General features: G+C 35.5%; 2 protein-coding genes across 4 annotated transcripts in view; one reads left to right on the top strand and one right to left on the bottom strand.

Annotated features, from left to right (window-relative positions):
* Nucleotides 1–20762, bottom strand: part of FBXL13 (F-box and leucine rich repeat protein 13) — a 72725-nt gene that overhangs the window by 38147 nt on the left and 13816 nt on the right. Inside the window, 3 exon segments of the mRNA XM_048301890.1 lie at nucleotides 2561–2638; nucleotides 2641–2666; nucleotides 5897–5949. Of these exon segments, the coding sequence (XP_048157847.1) occupies nucleotides 2561–2638; nucleotides 2641–2666; nucleotides 5897–5949 (157 nt within the window).
* On the top strand, nucleotides 1386–16293 carry LRRC17 (leucine rich repeat containing 17). 3 transcript variants are annotated; one of them, XM_048300749.1, is made up of 5 exons: nucleotides 1386–1617; nucleotides 2503–2627; nucleotides 9607–10481; nucleotides 13940–14095; nucleotides 15380–16293. In XM_048300749.1, exons 3-5 carry the CDS (start codon nucleotides 9725–9727, stop codon nucleotides 15769–15771), a joined length of 1305 nt encoding a protein of 434 aa, XP_048156706.1. In that variant the 5' UTR covers nucleotides 1386–1617; nucleotides 2503–2627; nucleotides 9607–9724; the 3' UTR covers nucleotides 15772–16293. The 3 variants fall into 3 exon arrangements, with proteins under 3 accessions (XP_048156706.1, XP_048156704.1, XP_048156705.1); XM_048300747.1 differs by having other exon boundaries at nucleotides 1387–1617; nucleotides 15368–16293; XM_048300748.1 differs by lacking the exon at nucleotides 1386–1617 and having other exon boundaries at nucleotides 2347–2627; nucleotides 15368–16293.

The following is a 20762-nucleotide window of genomic DNA, read 5'->3' as shown; positions in this document are numbered from 1 at the left end:
TTACAATGGGACTATCTTTTTTGTATCCTGTCTTGGTCATGAATCATAAAATGAATTGTGACATCCTTTCAGATGTTTGGCACATTACACTGATGGCTTGTCTCCACATGTTATTTTTCTTTTAATTTTCCATTGTCCAAAAAAAGAGCTTATATTAACATATTCCTGAATTAGCATTTTTCTAAAAATAAATAGCAGAGCATGTGTAACTTATACTATTCTTCAGTTACACAAGTTTGTACTCAGTAAATATAAACAATCATCCTCTTCTTCAATAAAAATAAAGAACATAGCTCAGATTCAATCCCCAAGTGATGGCCCCTTTTTTGTTGCTTGATATGTCCGAAGAAGCCAGAATTTGTCCAAAATGAGAATTCTCCCAATTAAGCTGGAGCGGGGGGAACACCCCGCAGATGTCAAGAAATGAAAGGGATAAATTTATTTTTCCCAGTGGCTTGTGTTCTCTTATCCAGCTGTTGTTACCCACAGCAAGTGACAGACTGCTGTAACACATTTTGGGCATGATATGCAATTGCTTTATACCCTTAGGTCTTACCAGTTTTGTGTCTAAAAGCAGAAAATTTTCCACCTATACTTGTTCGGCATCAGAAGCAGAACAAAGATATCTTATGCTTTCTAGGTGGGGCTCTGAGAATGTCAGTGGTGTAATAGGGTACCTTTTGAGCAAGAATCAACAGGATCTCTAGATTTTTATAGAAATACATTGAAATTCATTAATAAAAATATTTACTATCTGTACCATACAGATAAAATCTTAATTACCATGAGTTTGTGCAAAAACTCCCATGCCTACAATTTATCTAGTATTATTACCACATAAGAACATAAAATTCAAAGAAAAGATGGCCTTGTTTTATAACAATGGACTCGAAAATGTCTGCTTAATTCTCAGTTTTCTGCCTCTGTTTTAACAAGCTAATTAAATGCCTTGGTCCTTAAGTTGCCAATCACACAACCCTTAACATAATCACCCATTTTTCAGAAGGGCTTTCTAAATAAATATTCAAATCCTGCAGAAGTAGTGGCAATAGAAGAACTCATATAAAAAGAACTGTAATATTAAAACAAAAGAAAAAACCAAGAAACACGAATAAAACATGAAAAACACACATCCTATATAATATTTTAAGCACAATTTCAATGTTTATAGTATAACTTCTCTACAGTTTTCCAACTAATTCTGAAATGTTAACCTTACAAAAGTTCCCTCTGGTTTAGTTCATCCAGTGAGGGGAAAAAAACCTTTTTAAAATCCTTTATCCAACTGTGATGCAATTCGATGTTTTTTTTGGTTTTAAATGTTCACTTAAGTACTTGGTCATAATCATTAAGCACTGTTCCAGTATCCTAAAATGGAGAAAGTTGTGGAATTCCTTTCTGAGCTCTCAAATACACTGGCAAGCAAACCCACGGTCCTCTGGAAAGGGAGGATTGTGGTTTTCCCAGTTTGATGATGATCACTTCTCCCTGACTACTACTGGATCACGCTTTCTAGAGGCAGATCCCTACGGCTCATGATGACACTTCCAAACAAGCAGAAATGATGCTTTCGGGAAACAGAACCAATTACTGGCATTTTGAAAAAGTTACTCAGAGGTAGGTAGTTCTTAACTTTCCTCTAACCTCAGCCCTCATTTCAAATTTCACACTGTCACTGCACAACAATCTCAGCATGATTCTCATAAACAAGAAAACAGACGCTCAGTAGAGAGCAATCAGAACAAGACTGTTGTCCCATCTGCCTCATCCTTTGTTCTGAAAAGGTTTTGTTAGATGGAAAGTTAAACTGTTATATTCCTCAGACTCCATCGCTATCATTTCACATGCATTTTGTTATATGGAGAATCTTCTCAGTATATGAAGAAATTTATGTCTGAGTCTTTACTTAAACATTAGGAGACTTCCATTGTCTTACAATTTGGCATTTCATACTGCTTTTGGAGTATGTTTCAAGGTACAGTATATACTTGAAAGTTTCTAAAACAGTACTGCATTCTAAAACCCTGGTTTTCTGTAGAAGTTTAGTAGGATACTACAATAATCCAAAACATAACTATTTTTAGATTGCAGTTATAAATACCACTTCAATTTATATATTAAACCAATGTAAAACTGTAACAAAAGTTCACTTTTTAATTAACTTCCTTCTCAGGAAATCAACTGTAAATTTGTATTTTTTTCCAGCACAGAGTGGCTTTTATTTTTTTGATATCTTAGTAAATACTGCATTTTTAAAGCTCCAGATATAAACCCTCAACTAATCATAACATACAATTAGTCTATTTATGGCTACAAAAAGCAAGGCTTGTTCTCATTATGCAGTAAGTACTAGCTGTTTATAGATCTGACAGTTTGCTGGAAGTGATCCAAACCTATAGTGCTATTATTCCTTAGTAAAACTTAAACAGCTGTAGTCATGTAATTCAAAACCCTGGAAGGCTGCTGCAGTGCTTGCTCAACTTCAGTATACCATGAATGCAGGATGCTGCCAGTCATATAAAGGATCCTCTGCTTCACATTATGAAAGAAAGACGTGAACTACAAACCTGAACGCAACCTGGAATTTCCAAACAGATGACCTTGTGACAGGCTTTTCCAGAGTCCAGGTATGGTAAAACTTTGTGAATTTTCTACAGTGAGCTAAACTCACTTACTGTTGTTAACTGGGGAAGCTTTGCAAAAAACCCACAAAAAAACAGAGAGAATTTTTTTACAAGGGCATGATACAGAATCAAAAGAACATAAAATGCCATAGTTAAAGTTTTCTGAAAATTACTGTAAAGAAAAGATGTTCAATATGAAATAGAATTATCTACTTGCTGGAGTTTGAAAGTCCATTCCTTCTGCTGCACTTTTCTCCCTTCTCATTGTGTTGTAAATTACTGGGGAATAGCACTATTGTGCAAGATATTTCACCATATGAAATCAGTAACATTGTAAAGTTATCTCAAGTAAAACTGCAAAAGCATACTTTTTTAACTATTTGGAACTCCTTTGTGCATGCTTTGGAAATATGACTTTTCAGTGTAAGTTTGTTGGACTGCTTTTGCTATTGATTTTAGAAGCACTGCCTGCTGGAAATGAAAACCAGATCAAAAGACATTAAAAGCAGAAATGTGTAGTTAAAACTTCTCAAATAATGTAATTATTTTAGAAGAGTACTATTAAAAGAAACTGAAAAAATTGAAAGAGTTACAAAAGGGAATTATCCAAAAGTGAGTCATGCAATTTTAGGTTTTGATCAGTTCTTTTGGAAAACATTTCTTTATACTAAACGTTAGTTAAGAGAAAGCAAATTGTGTAAGTGGAAAATGTTAATCAACAGCACTCCGTAAAATCAAGAATCTATACTCTGAATTTATTTAAATTTCCATCTGCAGGCTTATACCACACTGAAAACTATTCATTTGACTGAACTGCATTTCTAACTGGGATAAATAACAATTACCACAAGCACCACAAATGAAAGCATAGAGAAAATCAAAACCTAGAATTAGGACCTTCTGCTCTGGTAGACATTTAGTTGTAGTCATGCAGCTCTGCAAGTCAGCAAAATTAGTCATTTTGAAGAAGATGGGAACTCCCACTGAGGAGCTGACTGCTTAAGGAGTGGCATACTGACTTTTGGAACTGACTTTGTGCTTTCAATATAGAGTGGGGAAACCTGCTAACTTGAACTGAACACAAATGCAAAGAGATAGGAAGAGTAAAAGAATGCTGTTTTAAAAAAATAATACAAAAATATTAAGAAATTAAGTATAAGACTACATTTCACAAAAAAACCTCCAACAATGCGCATTAGAACCAGGTATTAGAATATAAAGGCATGTTTTATTTGTGGAGCCTTTTTTTTGAAATGGAAATATTTAATTCATATTAAGTACAGAAGTAAAAGTATCCTTCCTCATAGAAGCCCAAACCTTTTTGCCTTTTAGTGTGATATTCCACAGAAATGAGTGGGGAAAAATAAAACTTGGAGAAGTATATTTCCAAACATATCTGATAAAACAGATACTAAATTAAGAGACTGGGGTAAATACTCTGGTAGGTCTGAGTCTTTTTAATGTATATGTTGCTGCAAGGCTGCATAATTTAAGACACAGGTAAGCATTTCTTACTGCGTTTTGAAGACTGTGATCAAAACCTTATAATAGTTTTGAAGAGAAGCTGATTTCCTTTATTGGCCATATGACCAATTTTTATGATCTGGGAATTTTAACACATGCCTTCTTCTTCCATTTTTAAAGTAACATCTTCTTTAAAACTCAGCAATCACACAGACTACCAAAAATCCTTGTTTGTGTTACAGCTAAATTGTGCAGGAATCCTGTCATACTGGTTTTTCAATTAATTTTGGCATTTGAAATCTCAGGATAGTTTTAAAGAAATCTGACAAACTCACCTTCTGACATTTACTCCTGATGGACAGTATTCATGTCTACCATATGTAACAGAAGTTTTCAGAGGGAAATTTTAGCTGATTATCTCTGTTGTACAATATGGAGGCTAAAATGCTTGTATGGAATAGTATGAGAGAATAAAAATGACCCCTACACTTCACTAGCTCCTTGCTCCAATAAAGGTTGTCTGATACACCACAGCAAACTTCATGTGCAGCATTATGAAATGCAATACTGCCACCTCTAAGCACTTTGTGTTAGTTACCATAGTACACAGGACCTGTGCTGAGCTAATGCTTTTGGGATTGCCATGTGAAATGTTCATGAAATCTGTCTGCTATCAGATTCTTCACGGGACAGCAACTTTTTTGTACATCCCCATAATCTCAGAAACAATGAGCTTTGCTTTTTGTCTAAAAATCATCAATACAAAGAGTGTAATCTTACGGTTTTAAATCAGAAGCATCACATGTGACTGGGAAAATGTCATATTAACAAGGTACAAAGTAACTGCAAAAGGTATTTTGTCAGTGGAAAATTTTTCTTTGCTATTTACACATCAAAAAAATGATGTTTCAAGCTTCAGCATAAATATATGGAAATCTAAAAAGAACAAAATATCAGCCAACATCGAGAAAACACAGATTATAATAAAAGTAATACAGATGAGGAGATGAGTGGTAGGACTGGAGACACTAATGCAAAACTTTGCCAAAACAAATGTTAGTTATATGAGGATATGGCATTTCAGACTAAGAAAAGCCAAAGTTAAAATGTATTATGCAAACACGTTTCTGAACTTTGTGGGGATGTTGTTGAAAGACATACATCTGTTTTCCTCATAGGAAAGAGAAACAATGTACAGCTATTCTTCAAATCCTTATAGATCTTTGTGATGGCTGCTATTGTGAACAGCATGCCTCTTTTCCTCCATGGCAGCTTTTAATCCAGCAATTCTACCTCCCAGGCAGACTCTGAGTCTCTAGGGATACCTCTGAAACAGGAATGGCAGACTTTTGTAAGTTTGCAAATTCTCTGCTTTCAGCTCACTGATCTTCCAAATAGCAGTTTGGGGTATCTCTTTCTTTTACAGTTGTCACACAAGGCCTTGGCTCACACAATGCACCTATCTACAATCCTCTCTTTCAAAAACAAACTTTTAAGAACATATCTAACTTGCAAACTTCTTGCATCATCATGAGGAACTGGACATGCAGAAGAAGTTTTTGGATAGCATTTTCTTTTAAAAGTTTCTGTAAAACTCTGTGCAACACATAAGGGAATCTAGCATATATTTTTAAATAAATTAAAAAGATAAAAGAACTGCTATCTAAGTGAAATGTATGGGGCATTTATTTCATTTTGTATAGCAGACAGAATCCTGCAAATCAGTCAAAAAAGTATTTCTATTACACATGCCTCTAAATTTCCTTCAGGATTAAAAAACCACACTTTCATTTTCTTTTTAATTTTACCTTGTCAATAGTCATAGAGTTCCATTAGTACTATCTCTACACAACAGATTTAAATAGATTTACATAGGCTGAATGATAAAAAAAAAATCCAGAAGTATATTAAAATTATATTTGTATGTAACAAGGTAAAAAACATTAGTAAATATCTTTAAATCATCCCAATATTCATCATCTCAGCCATTTTCTTTGGAAGCCTCAAAGTAGAATACTGAGAGGCATGATGCTACTGTTACTCACTCGAAGTATGGTCATTTAATCATTTTAAAGGATACATACACTATACAGTCCGACAGAACACAAGGGACTTTTCACATGATTGAAGGTTAGTACATGTTTACACATTTTGCTAGACCAAGATTACAGTCAGCCAATCTTGGTATCTAAACCACTGGTGAATTTTCTCCATGAACTCTGGTACATTTCTCTAACCAGTAATATAATATATAATTTACACAATGCTTCCTGTTTAGTTCTACCTTCTAGGTGGAACATTAAACTTGAGTAATTATAAGGCTTCCATGTTTTATTGACCTGCAGAACATGTATTACTGATATTGTTCCATTCTTATATAATGCGAGCAAATCTCCTAGTATGATGAACGTTTTACAGTAAATGTCAATATAATACAAAGGCAAAAAGTAAGTGCTTGTACATGAAAATGTAATAGTTGAGTCTGTGTCTTTTTCCATGTGGTGGTCACCTTTGCCCTACTTCAGTTATCAGGCAAAAGGACAATCCAGATAACTGGAAATCCAGTACCAACCAAACAACCCTAAAAAGGAAAGTTTGTGCTTTTGAAATATATTCCTGCAACAAAGGATTTGAGAGAGGAGTTATCAGTAAAAATAGGTATGTAGATGGAGGATAACCATAACCTGGAAGGGAGTGAAGGCACAGGGAGTGTGAGAAAGCTGGGGGGATAGGGATGAGGAAAATCTCTGAAACCTTCCATGCAAAAGCAGTATAAAGGGTTCTATCTCAAGTGTCTGAACACAAATACTTGTAACTTGGGAATCAACCAGCAGGCACCAAAGTCCATGCACAGGTACAGAGCTGTGATTTCACTGTGACTCCAGAGATGCAAAGGGTAGCATACACAACTGAAGGGGTACAATAAAAGGTTCCAGAACATTTAGGAACAACTGCACAAAAAGATGAGGATGGGCTGTACTCTATGCAAAGTATTGCTTGAATGAATGGAGCTTTGCATTGGAATAGGTGACAAGTCAATCAAGAGCTTATTTGTAATGATTATAAGCTAGACCTATGAGTATTACATTGTGGTAGGTATCTGCTGCAGACTGCTTGATCTGCTCAGTCAAGAAGAAATGGTGGGTGAAACCTTTGGGCAGCTGAAGGAAGCCTTACTCTTGCCTATCTTGGTTACTCATGAGAGACTTTAGTCACTCATATCTGCTGCCAGAAAATATGGCTGGGCATGAACAATCCTGGAGACTTCTAGAGAATGTTGAAGACAATTTCTTGATCCAGCTGACTGACAGGTGGTCTCGGGAATGTGTTCTTCAACATGTCAAGGAATGTGAACTTGAGTGAATGTGAACTTGAGTGAATGTGAACTTGAATGAACTTGAGTGGCTTTGGTTACTGCAGCCATGAAAATGAGAAGTTCAAAATCCATACAGAAGAAAATTGGACAAACGGTAGAAGAAAAAGCCCTGAACTTGCTAGCAGATTTTGACTACTTAAGAGATCTGTTTAATAGGATCTCGTGGTAGGCAGCCCTGGAGGGCAAAGGGGCCCAGGAAAAGTGGTTAATCTTCAAGGACAAGCTACTCAATTACTTTTTTCCATCAGTTTTTACAGCTGAGGCTTGTCTAAAGGCTTCTCAGGTGCCTGGCTGGAGCCTGTGAACAGAGTCTGTGAGAGTGAAGCAATACCCCCATCGCAGAAGAAGTTAATGTCAGGGAGCACCTGAGGAAATGGGATGAGACAGGGTGCATCCAAGAAGAAGAAAGCTGTCTCTTGTCATTGGGCAAAGCATTCCTCACTAATTTGATAGTTTGCTATGATAAAATTACTAGATCTATTGATAAAGGGAAAAACCAGCCCTTGCACCACTGGTTTGGCTATCCCAAATCATTTTTGTTTGAAGTTCTTAAGCTGCATTTTACCTATGGTAATTTTTAAAAGCTTGTGTGTAAATATTGGTGTGTTTCTGGGCTAGAACATTGGATTAACACTTCACTACAAAGTGACTACAAATGACACCAAATTTTTTTTTTATATGCTTAACATTAGAAATAGCCCATAAATGGATGAATCTATTAAGAAACATAATTTCTGAACAAAATATTAATGTTATTCTTTGATTTATTGTAAGAAAAATTTGCATATAACATTGCCTTTTCTAAGAAATTATTAATTAAAGCAAATTCAAACACTGTTTTTCCATCAAGGAAGAGCGATGAAAAAGCATTAATTAATGGAAGCGAGATAAAACTAAAAATGTTAAACTGAGAAAAAATGGACAAATATATAATGGTGACTGCATTCTTTGACACCTTTCAAATTAAAGCTCTTAAAAACACCAAGAAATTTAGTGAGACACTTTTAGAGCCCAAGTGGGCTACTGAAGGAATAAATGAAGTTGTAAACAATACAGGATTAAAATGTATTGTTGTTGACAACTCCAAGCTCACAATAACAACAAAACCCTCCTCCCAGACTGGTGAAGTTTTGAAGCCTGTTTATCAAATTTAATTGAGACTGAATATATCATTTTGCTCTGGTACTGGAGAAAACCAATGACAACTTCATGGTTCCTTCATTGAATCCTACTAAACTCCATTTTCAAAGTACTTAAGAACACAAGTCTCTACTTTTTTATCAGAAAGATTTGCTGCCCAAATAACCACAGCATTTGAAAAAATTTTTCTTCCTGGTATAAATTAGAATTAATACAAAAAGTTTGTAGTTCATATATTTAATCCCTGGCATTCACAGATAAAATTAAGTCTTGCAAGTTTTTTAATTCACCTAAAAAAAACCAAAACCAAACAACAAACTCCACACCCAAAACAAAACGAAATACCCCAACCAAATTCAAAAACCTATCACATTAAAGGTGAACAGTTGAAATTCTCAGTGTATGACATAAATGTAAGAATTCCTCATACAGGTTCAGTCCGCCTGGGCCAATATCCTGAACCCATGGTCACAGCAGATTACTGAGATGAAAGCACAAAATCCCAAAAATTGGGGTGAACAGTCCTGAGAAAATGACTTGAAAACAAGCCCACCCTTGAGGGCAAATTAAAACTGGGAGTTTGATGGACACTGGATGGCTTTCCCCAGTCTGACTCTGTATGTGTTCCTGTTGTTCAGCACTCAAGAAGTAGGAAAAGACCAGCTTCAAACTCCTCATCTGAGCTCAGCTTCCAAGATCAACTTAAATACTAAAAGGTCCAGCCTGATGCTGTTTTCCTGAACACATGAGAATTTCCTAACAAATATTAGTGAGAAATTGTCCATATAGTTTCCCATGTTTAATCAAAACAAAAAACAGTAGACCAGAGTCAATAAAAACTAACAAACAAACAAATAAAAAGAGATAGGACCTTAAATCTTCAAAGTATTTGTGAAGTTCCAAGTAGTGTGATGACTGAGTACTTGACTGCATATTATATACAAGCCTCCATGAAAATTCCCATTTCATCTGTTCTAATCTTTTACTTTTCTTCCAACACAGGGATCCCACACACTGCAGCTGTGCCTCCTCAGACCTGTACAGCACTGATTTTGACTATCGAAAAATTTCAACTGTTCCAGCTGTCACAGAAAATAACTGGGGCCAGCTGAATGTCAGGATGCAAGTAGTTACTATTATATTACTACTTCTTCTTTGTAATACATCTGACTGTAGGAGGACAAGGAATAGGAGTTTGAGAAACAATGAAAGGGAAAACATCTTAAAGAGAGCATCTAGCACTGTTAAGCGCAATGCCCAAGGCCTAACATGTGATATTTACACTTACCTTCATGAGAAATACCTAGATTGTCAGGAAAGAAAATTGGTTTTTGTGGCACCTGATTGGCCAGAGGATACAAAACATATGCTGCTAGCAAGAAACAGGATTCGTAAGTTGAAGAATAATATGTTCTCCAAGTACAAAGTATTGAAAACGCTGGATTTACAACAGAATGACATATCAAAAATTGAGAGCGAGGCTTTTTATGGTTTGGATAAACTTACCACACTCTTACTTCAGCATAACCAAATTAAGATTTTATCTGAGGAGATTTTTATTTATACGCCCAGTTTAAACTACCTACGTCTTTATGATAATCCCTGGCATTGCAGCTGTGAACTAGAAACCCTTGTTACAATGCTACAGGTTCCAACAAACAGGAATTTGGGAAATTATGCCAAATGTGTGCACCCAATAGAACTGAAAAATCAAAAGCTAAAGCAGATAAAAGCTGATCAGCTATGTAGTGAAGAGGACAGGCAGGACCCCAAAAACATAAAACGGGAGAAGCCTGAACCTGTCAAACCAGAATTTGATTCCTCTTTGTGCCACATGTATGTGTTTCCCATGCCAACTCTGAACTGCAAAAGAAAAGGTTTGTATCTGTCATTATAACTGAATTAATGATTTTAATATTCTATTTATTTAATCCTTACTACATTTATTCACACATTATTTACTGCAAATGAATGTAGTACTAGTACTTGCTTTACTTAAACTGATACTGTTAATTGGTTTTCTCTTGTAACTACCAGCAATAAGTAGGAATACTTTCTGCATTTTCTCTCTGCTCTGCAGCCCAAATTCCACAGATAATCCTTAGTGCTCTAATGTAAGTATCTAACAGAAATCAACAGGAATAAAAACTAAGCATATTACTTAAGTTACTAGTCTGATTGTACAACTGTAAACATACGAATCAGTCAAATTACAGCTGTGCTGAAACTGTTGAACTGATAAAGAAAAGCACAGAGTGTCTTTTCTTTCTTCCATTGTACAAACACAAAGATAGCAATAACTTTGTCAGAAGCGAGTTGTGAAGCAGAACTGGAGCAGCCAGCTCTGTTTTCAATGCCCAAAGGAACCCGACTGCAAAGGAAAGCCTCTGCATTTTCACATTTGCTGTGCAAGATTTCTTCTAATAAGGAAAGAAATTGTATGTTTGTGTTCATGAAGAAATACCTCCTCTGTGTTCTTCCTCCCAGCACCCAGCAAACAATTCAAAGTTGAAGGGACTTCAAGAAATGTTTTTCAGACACTTGGATCCATTCCATCCCTAAATCTTTCTCAGGCCCCTAAGAGCCACAGTTAAGCCTTAAGGGTAAACCAGATGGGGCATATATCAACACAAAAGTGCACATTTATTTGTGCTTTATATTTCCCATATTTTATCCCACGATGAAACAAAGCAAACAACAAAACAATTCAGAAGAGAATCATTCTTTAACATAACAATTCTGAAACAAGAAGCATTGCTTGAAGCAGCCAACATTTTGAGACCTTTTCCCAATTTTAGTGGAGTTTAGCCTGCAATACCAGATCACAGCAGTATGTTTTTTCAGCTGAACTTTTATTTAAGAGTAACTTGATTTTGAATAAAAACCTCACTATGCCCCTACTCTTGCACTTTTATGCCAGAGACAAGCTCAAAATTCAGTATAAGGAGATAATATCTAAATATCAAGGATTCATGATTTCAGTATTTGATTACATAGTTTATCTATGTATGTCATAAAAATGGTCTATGTTCTTTACTTTTTCCCACCATGTTAAATTCCTTTCCTGTCCCTCTGGCTCAATTTTCTCTTTCTTTTACCATGCAACTACTACATCTTTTTTATTAATTATTTATGCTGCTTTACCTGCTAACATTTACTATTTTTTAAATATTGACCTATCTTACCTTTCCTTGTACATAGGATCTTAATTATTAGATTATATGTTATGATCTTAATTATCCTTCATCGGGTCTTAATTATATCACTATTACTTTATGTCTCCAGTAAACTGTTATTGAACAAAACCCAGCCATAAATTATAATCCTTATATAAGCAAAGACTGACTTTACAGCTCTCCCCACTCAGTGGTATCAAATAGATGAGCTGAATACAGAAACACACTCATATATTTTTCTGGCAAGAAAAATGTTACTTTTTTCTCTAAGTTCATAGAAACATTCAGTGTCGTCTGATCTTCATGGGAGTTTCAAAGGAGTTTATGGTATTTAAAAATATGGTTTATTGTCTTTAATACTAATAATGGAGGAATAAAGTTATTTCAATCTCTACACGAGCACACTAGAGAGTACAGGGACTCCCTCCTTCAGGTCAAGAACTAAGTATTATCAAACCAGAACTTCCTGCATGCCTAGCATGGACACTTGAGTATGCTTCAATACTTTTTTGGAAGTACCAGATCTACTGTGCATATGCTTGACAGCTGGATGCAGCTATCCCATTGATATTTGGTATTTCTGAACATATGGTAATCTTTGATGAAAGCATCGTACTTACTGTCTTTGTATATGAATATTGTACAGCGGATGCACAATTTCACTGGAATTTTCATCAGAAATAGGAATGTAATGCACACAAAATCCAGGGAAAACACAAACATTGCTCTAAATCTGTGTGGACAAGAAATCAGAGTAGAAAAAAAAGTGCATCAGTTGCTAAACCAGTAAGATGACATGAAAAGCTGCAATCCATTATTCCTTTACAATGGAGGGAACAGAATGACAAGCACTCTACCACTACTAAGTATGTCTAAAGAGGTATGACAACAGGTCAGGAGCCTTCAGTTTATGTCAGAAAGGTCAGGAAAGAAACATCTTAAAAATACATTTATCCATGTGTATGTTCTCTTTTTTTTGAATAATTTACTTACTTCTCATCAGACCAGCCAGACCTTGTAGTACTCCAGAATGAAATACTCTATGCCCTTGATTCTGTTTTACAAAAAAAAAAAAGGCAAAAAAAAAATGGAAACAAAAGGAGTTTGTTTGCTTTTCTGCAAAGAACTTGTATTTGCAAGGACAGTTGAAAAAAAATCTGCTTTCTAGTACTGCCAAACATCTCTAAATTCAAGCATTATTTGCATTCATTTGGTAATAAATAGGCCCTGAAACTTTGACATCTGCAGAAGCAGGAAGCAATCCAACCACAGCAGGCTGGAGTAGTTACAATATTGATGTTTTTGTAATATCAAAGCTGTGCTCATAATCAGATATAAGGCAGGAAGACTCTTATATGTTGCTTTAGTCTCAAAAATCCCTGATTCACTAGACATCTTCAGAACTTCAGAAGTACAATGACCACAGAGATTCCAGCTCAGATCCAGAAACTACTTGCTTTCATTCAAAGACAGTCAAACAAGAGATACTGCTCATTTTCTTGGAATGACAGTGCAGGATTAGAACACTCATTCTACAAATATAATAACCCTGGAGATTACGTTTATTAACATTACTCTGACAGGGTTCAAACCACAGTCTGCACTTCTCAAGCATGGGCCCTTGCTACTGTTCTTTCTGAAGCTCTTTTGCAGGGAACACTGTAAGGATACGAACACTGATGACTGAGAGGTCCTTGGCTACTTTGGAAATCCCAGTGATACATGTAGGAGAGAGAAGCAGACAGAATGCCACTCTGCTGCCTGGATGGTTTTTTATATAGTTACTCTGGTTTCTTTTCTTTACACAATCAGGCCCTTCACACACATTCTTTATTAGTATAGTATCTTCACTACTTACCCTATCCCTGTGAGAACAAATGGTCTAGTTCTACTAAAATAAAAACATAAAACACTGAAAGAAGCTTTACTATAAGCACTAATGAAGAGAAAATTTCCACATGAACTGTAAAGGTACAAGTAAAGAAACAATGAAATTCAGAAATTAAAAAAACATGGTGGCACTAGTAGAGGGGATAAAAGGGAAAGAAAACAAGAAACATTGTTAGACTGACAATACTCTGTCTGGCATGTAACTGTGATACCTAAACAGTAAGAATAATCTAAAGCTGATACAAGTTATGTCTTTTTCATTTTCTAAGATTTAAAGAAGGTTCCAGGTAACATACCTCCAGATATAGCTAAACTTGATTTGTCCAACAACAAAATTAGACAGCTACGAGCCAAGGAGTTTGAAGATGTCAGTGAACTGAAGATATTAAATCTAAACAGTAATGGAATAGCATACATTGATCCTGGTAAGATTAATTTTAAATATCCATTAAAAATTCTCTTTTATTAATTATAAACTTTGATACTGTCTCTATCAGATATAAATGGGGGGGGGGGGGGGGGCACGATTTAAAAATCTAGAAGTTGGTCCAAATTTTACCTTTCATGCCATACAATTAATTCATAGAGGTTTGCACTGAAATATATTCATCATGAAAATCAGTAGAGAAAGACACATTTCAGCTGCCCTTTCTTAACACTAAACTAACCAAGTACAAAAGCTAATTCTGGAACCTGAAGGCTAACAGTTTTCCAAAATGCTAAGTAGTTAAATGATTTTTTAAGTATCTTTGATACATCTAAGAAAATATGTCACATGATGAGGCTACTTTTCAATTGTATTGGACAATAAAATAACAGATAAACCAAAAGGATTTAAACTCTTTTTGGTTAAAAATCGCTACATATAATTGCTTTGAAGTTATATTTTATTAGAACTCAAGTATCCTTATTGGCAATTTGCTTATAGCCTATATGTATTTGGGTTTTAATTATAAAAGCAGACATAAGCTGGGGGAAGAGAGAGAGAGGGAAAGTGTATCAAGCATAAGAAGCCTTATCTAGTACCGTCTTGGCAATTAAACAGCATCAGAAAGTGGTAATATTAGTAAAATGGTACTTAAGAGGTTTAACATTACGGAGTTGAATATTTAAATTAAGACTTCTGCCATTAAATGAAATAGTATCCTTGCAAAAAGTAGGAACTGCCCTCTGAAATGAAACTCACAAGCATTATTATGCATCTCCATGTGTACTGTGTTCCAAATCTTAAAATATTAATTTAAATTTAAAGGTTCTATACATGCACATAAACACATATATGCATAAAAAAACAACTGGCCCTGCACATTGTCTAATATTAAGTTTCCATATTCCTACTTCTGTACCATGACAATAACAGTAGGATTCAATAAGCAAATCAGGCATTCATCCACCTCCATTGTCTCTGTTCTACACTCAGGCAGACCCATGAAGTGTTTTACAGCTTTACCAGCACTACCACTCCCCTAATATTTCTCACTTCTGAAGGAACATGCCATATTTCAAAGTTCGGTGTTTGAGAAGTCCTTTTGTAGCCTTTAGACAAAAAAAAAAAAAAAAAAAAAGCAGCAATAGCTGTATAATTATAAAGATGTTTTTCCTGTTGTAGATATGCATATTTTTCCTGTCACAGATATGAATGTTTTTTTTCCAAGTTATCTTTATAAGGTACCAGTAACTATTTTTCTATTGACCAGCTGCTTTTTCAGGCCTCAATAACTTAGAGGAGCTGGATCTATCAAACAACAGCTTGCAGAATTTTGAATATGGAGTACTGGAAGATCTTTACTTTCTGAAAATACTGTGGCTGAGAGAGAATCCTTGGAGATGTGATTACAACATTCATTATCTTTTCTACTGGCTGAAGCATCACTACAACGTTCACTACAATGGCCTAGAATGCAAAATGCCTGAGGAATACAAAGGATGGTCTGTTGGAAAATATGTTCGAAGCTATTATGAGGAATGCCCAAAAGACAAGCTTCCCATTTATCCAGAAACTTTTGATCTGGACAAAGATGATGAGGAATGGGAAAGACACAAAGAGCAAACGGTTCAAACAGTAAAGAAGCATGGTGTAATTGTCACTGTGATAGGCTAATAAGGGAACTCTTTTCCTTAGTACATTTAAATATTTGATACTTTGAAAAAGAAAAACATGCTGTTTACATTTTTTCTAATTATACTGTTGGTTTGTAGGACTATCTGCCTACAAAGATGTCTGTTTATTGCAGATAATAACTACAGAATGACATTAGTTCTACAGCATCCTTCATCAAGCAATTGTTTTTGACAATTTGTTCTGGATGCTCTTGTGAAATATTTTGGCAAATATTTGAAACTATACAGTAGAAATCGATAGACACAAATGTACATAATATGGTGGGGAGGAGCCGTCTTATGTATGAACACAGTTTATGTGTTCACACAGAAATAGCTGCAGGATTGTGACCAAGACACATTTTTCTTGAATGTATTGACAGTTCTTTGTATCTATCAGTTTCTTGAAATATTCCCAGAAAACATTTCTAAGATTTTTGTATTGACTTCCTGTTGTTTTATTGTAGACCAAAAAAAAACCACCTTAAGACTAACCTTAAATACAATTCTAGAAAAAGAGGAATGGCAGTTGTTATACTAACTAGGATTCAAACACAGAAGGTGGGTTCTACTTGTTGATTTACCAGTGTTCCTGCTATGTCTTGAATGAATAACTCAGCCTCTGCCTCTTCCTTACCTGATCTGCCTTAAAATGATAAGTAGCCAAGACGTGGTTGGTTCCAGATCTAGCTCCACATGTTTATAATTGCCTTGTTTGGTTTCTGAGGCAGGCAGAGCTGAAATCTTTCTAGGAAGAATTTTATGTTGTATCAGTTTGACACAGATTACATGCCATCACTTCTAGATGACAAGGATCATGTGAAGGATGCTGTAGTCTGCATCCAGCACATCAGTGCCCACCCAAACTGAAGTAAGTATGCTTCTGAGAGCTCAGAAGCATGGGACATTCTCTAAGTTCACTCTTCTCTCAGCTCGTTTGTGAAATGCACGTTACAGCACCTCCTTATCAAACAACTATGTGTTTGATATGTGAATATGCATTGATTAAAACCTGTGATCATACTAATATTACAGAAACAGAGCAATACAAATGCCTCAGCTAAGTAGATGATATCTCTAAAGATAAAATTCCTTGCTACATAATATACTTAGATCACTATGAAATCCCTAAGTGTGGGGTAGAAATTCAGGGCCAAATCTTTAAAATTCTCTTGGCTATCATGGAATAAGTTCTGGAAAACTCCAGGGAGAAAGTTTGATCCTTTAAAGATCTGGAGACAATTATGGTGTTTGTGCATTCCTCTGGTGCTTTAACCACCCGTCCCAAAGATCATGCTTTTTGTTTTACAAGACAAAGCACTCAGTGCTTTAGTGCTAACATGAAATAAAAGAACAACATAAAGGAAAAAATCAGGAGATATTAAGGGTGGTAGGAATGCCAAAGAATCTCAAAGCAAACACAACCTTTTATTAATTGCCTTCCTTCATGTCCTCCATTATTCATGTGCTTTCCTGACAAACTGGATAATTTAGCCATTTCTTCCACAATATCCTTCAAAAACTTTATAGCAAAAATATAATGGTATCTGACTCATCCCTGTTCCTGGAAATATCTTAAGCATTATCTTAACTATTAAAGGTTAATCCTGATAAGATGGAACAGAGAGGAAAATCCCATTTGCCAGTAGCATTCACTAAATAGGGCACATCTGGAAACTTAAAAGTGCTGAAAGTAAAAAAAAAAAAGCCTGTCACAAATAGTATCCAGTATAAAGTGAAGTTGTCCTCCTTCTCTCAAATTGTGGAGGATTATTTCAATACAGAACCACTGGGTATGATTGAAAAGGACAGACAACAAAACCGCAGCAGAACATCTGTTATTGGCAGCACAGACAATGGTGAAAATCTGAGTAGGAAAAAATGCATTTATAAACCATGTTATAATAATTTCTGCAAAGAGTCAGTGTTATGAAAAAAAATACTATCTTAAGTCAGGCTAAATCTGGGTAGAAAAGATAATCCAGAAGAATATAAGACAAAATCTGTGTGAGAGGTCTCTGATCTCTCTGGTCAGCAAAAAGTACCAGCTGGAAAAGCAGTGGGATAAGATTGAGGACCACAAGCAGTGGCTTAATTGCTCTCATTCAAAGGCCCCGGGGATTCCCAAACAGATCATGAACATACTTCTTAGGACCAAGGCTAAAACCTGTGGTACACAGTGATAAATAGGATGATTGTTCAGCAGCAGCAAGAGTTAAGGGAGGGGTGCGATCATTCAGGGTTTCAAACAGTGGCACCAGAACGTGCTACACCTGCTGAAGGTCCAAGAGGGATAATGAGCTAAATATCCTACCTTGTGTTTAACAGCACAAGATGTTTGGCCACAGTTATTAAGTGAAATCTGTATGTGAGGGAGGGACATATTAACAAGAAACATGGTTTAACAACTGTCCTCCAAATAAAGGCTTCTATGAGACCCTGTAAAATCAGTGTCAGCACAGAAGCTCCATGAAAGAAACACTTGTGCAATAAAATAAAATTAAATTCAGTACTTAAGAGCAGGACTGATTAGACACCTGGAATCAACAAATGAAAAGACTTCTAGCAATGAAGAATGGTCTGAAGTTTTGAATGCTGGAATTGTCCTTGATACTATTTTCCTTGGATGGCCTTTGGAGCTTTCAGAGAGTAGCTGGAAATTCTATTATTTTAACTACAATGCACTATAATTTTATTCCTTACTGCTTAAAGTTATCACACATTTCATTTTTTATAATAATACTAGAGAATTGTGTCAAAATAGACACAAATATTCAAGTGGTGGTTTAGTTTTCTATAATTAAAATAAAAGTGGATCTGTGCCTGGGGGAAACTCTCATTGAAAATGTAGCTGAAATACATTAGGGTTTTCTGTATGTTGGCATTTGCAGACACCCCCCCACTGAGGATGTGGTAGAATGGACAGTAATTGCAACTACAAATAATGTAAGAACACAACACTAGAAATAGGAGGTTGGTGCAAGGATAATACAGGTTAGCATGATCTGACAGTGATTAGTAGCAAATGCATTGAGAAAAGACTGCATGAACAGAAAAAGCATACAGGAGTTATGAAGGTAGTGCACAAGGAGGCAGCACAAGGAAAAAGACAATACTATATCTGAAAAACATACATATGGGGGAAATGACTAACAATTGATAAAAACTTCAGCATTACAGGGTTAATTGCTATTTCTCTGAGCTTCTCAAAAATGTACTGTAAAGTACACCCTCCATCAAACACCACAGCCACAAAACACAATTTAATGTTTACATCTCTATGTTTCTGTACTATTTAATCAAAAAGGCCCCAGAAGAACTTCCATGTCTAAAAGAAAATCATAAGCCTTCCTCTTCCTTTATAAGCTCTTTAAGTCTCTTTTTTTCACTAACTTCTCCCTTGATTCCCCTTCTTTCTCTGTCCAGAGCCAGGAAATAATTAAGTGTTACAATTGCATGAAGACAATTGCCCTGCCTTCCTGACATGCAGCGCATGTCCTAGGAGTGCTGCCTTAAGGAATGAACTACAGTGCTCTACAGAGGCAGTGCCCCTCTCTCTACAGAGCCACATGAAACACAGAAAAGATTATTTTGTGCCATGTTTTCCATGACAGAATACAGGAAAAATGGATATGTCTGTCAATACTATGACCACAACTGGAAATAAAACACTTCAAAAGCTTCTAGGGAAATTCTAGCTCCTGCACTATGAATATGAATCGCAGCATTTAAAGGCAGTTCCCAGTCACACATGGAAGACAAATGATTCTCCAAGATCACTGAGTAGGTAGAGGAATACCACAAACAGCTGAGCCATAACCCATGCATCTCATACACTCATTTTCTCCAGCACAATAACACACTGATTTGCCAAAGACAGTCTGAGCTGGAATCATATTAATATTCACATGCAGATATTAGTCAAAGACTACTATTTAATGAACGCATCACAGTCCAAAGTTAGAGTACACAAATGCAATTTTTTTAAAATTGCAGATAATTAATTCATCAAAAAAACCCGGCAAACATTTAGCCAGCTGAACAGACCTAACCCACAGTTAATATAATTGCTGTTTTAACACTAACAATAAAAGCATGTTGCCAAAATCTATGTAATCTTGGATTTACTTGGAAAGATGAGGTCAGAACTGTAGCTCGGGTAAGTTCGAATGGAAAGGTTCATCACATCTGTACCCTATAATTGAACAGACAGTTCAACTCAGTTTGCCAGCTGAAAAAATGTCAAAGGAAAAGAATCTCAGAATTATTTTCAATCTCTAAAAGAAGATAGAAAAATAGTTTTGCAGCAACATTAAACCATCCACAAGAGCTTCAAAAGAATGGCACAAGTAGGCTATATGATACATATCAACATAAAAACGCATGTAGCTAATCTAAATATCAATAGCACACTGATAATGTTTCATGCTTAAAAAGAACTACTGTGTATCTTCAGAGCTAGAAGAAACAGCTTAATAAATCAATGTTTTCTAAAAGCCCTTGTAGACTGTCATACATGATTCATCACAACTAGTTTAAAATAGCACTGAGTAGATGTAATTAGACATAATGTTTGATTTCGAGCCTACAGAAAACATTAATCATCAACAAAAATGGAAAGTAAAAAGTTTATAGAGACACAAATTGTATTTAGTGTCTTTGATATGTAAGATAAAGGCAAATGGATGGCAATCAACATACTGATATCCCAGCCGATATAATCAACACTAGATAGGAATCAGTTAAATAACATGACAGGAAAGGCAGTTTGTATACAAGACGTAATTCTATCACAACTGTTCTTTACATATTTTTAGCTCTAAACACAAGAAACATTATGATGATTTTAGTTTTATACTCAAATACATAAGGAAAACAAAATCATAGAAGGATTTAACATATCTAAGTACAACACCCATAAAGGAGGTGACGTGACTGTGTATGATTTATTTTGGCTTGCTTTCTTTATTAGCTGCCAAAGTTCATTATGAT

The sequence above is a fragment of the Corvus hawaiiensis genome, chromosome 4, assembly GCF_020740725.1.
Source record: "Corvus hawaiiensis isolate bCorHaw1 chromosome 4, bCorHaw1.pri.cur, whole genome shotgun sequence".
Classification (NCBI taxonomy): Eukaryota; Metazoa; Chordata; class Aves; order Passeriformes; family Corvidae; genus Corvus; species Corvus hawaiiensis.
The sequence above is the reverse complement of the archived record's forward strand: the minus strand, read 5'-3'. Positions and strand labels throughout refer to the sequence as shown.

Bases quoted from the DNA above. Each gene is read 5' to 3' on its own strand.
- LRRC17 (XM_048300747.1), top strand. From the start codon at position 9,725: ATGCAAGTAGTTACTATTATATTACTACTTCTTCTTTGTAATACATCT. The intron at 10,482-13,939 runs GTTTGTATCTGT...TCATTTTCTAAG, and splicing joins TCTGAACTGCAAAAGAAAAG to ATTTAAAGAAGGTTCCAGGT. The intron at 14,096-15,367 runs GTAAGATTAATT...TCTATTGACCAG, and splicing joins AATAGCATACATTGATCCTG to CTGCTTTTTCAGGCCTCAAT.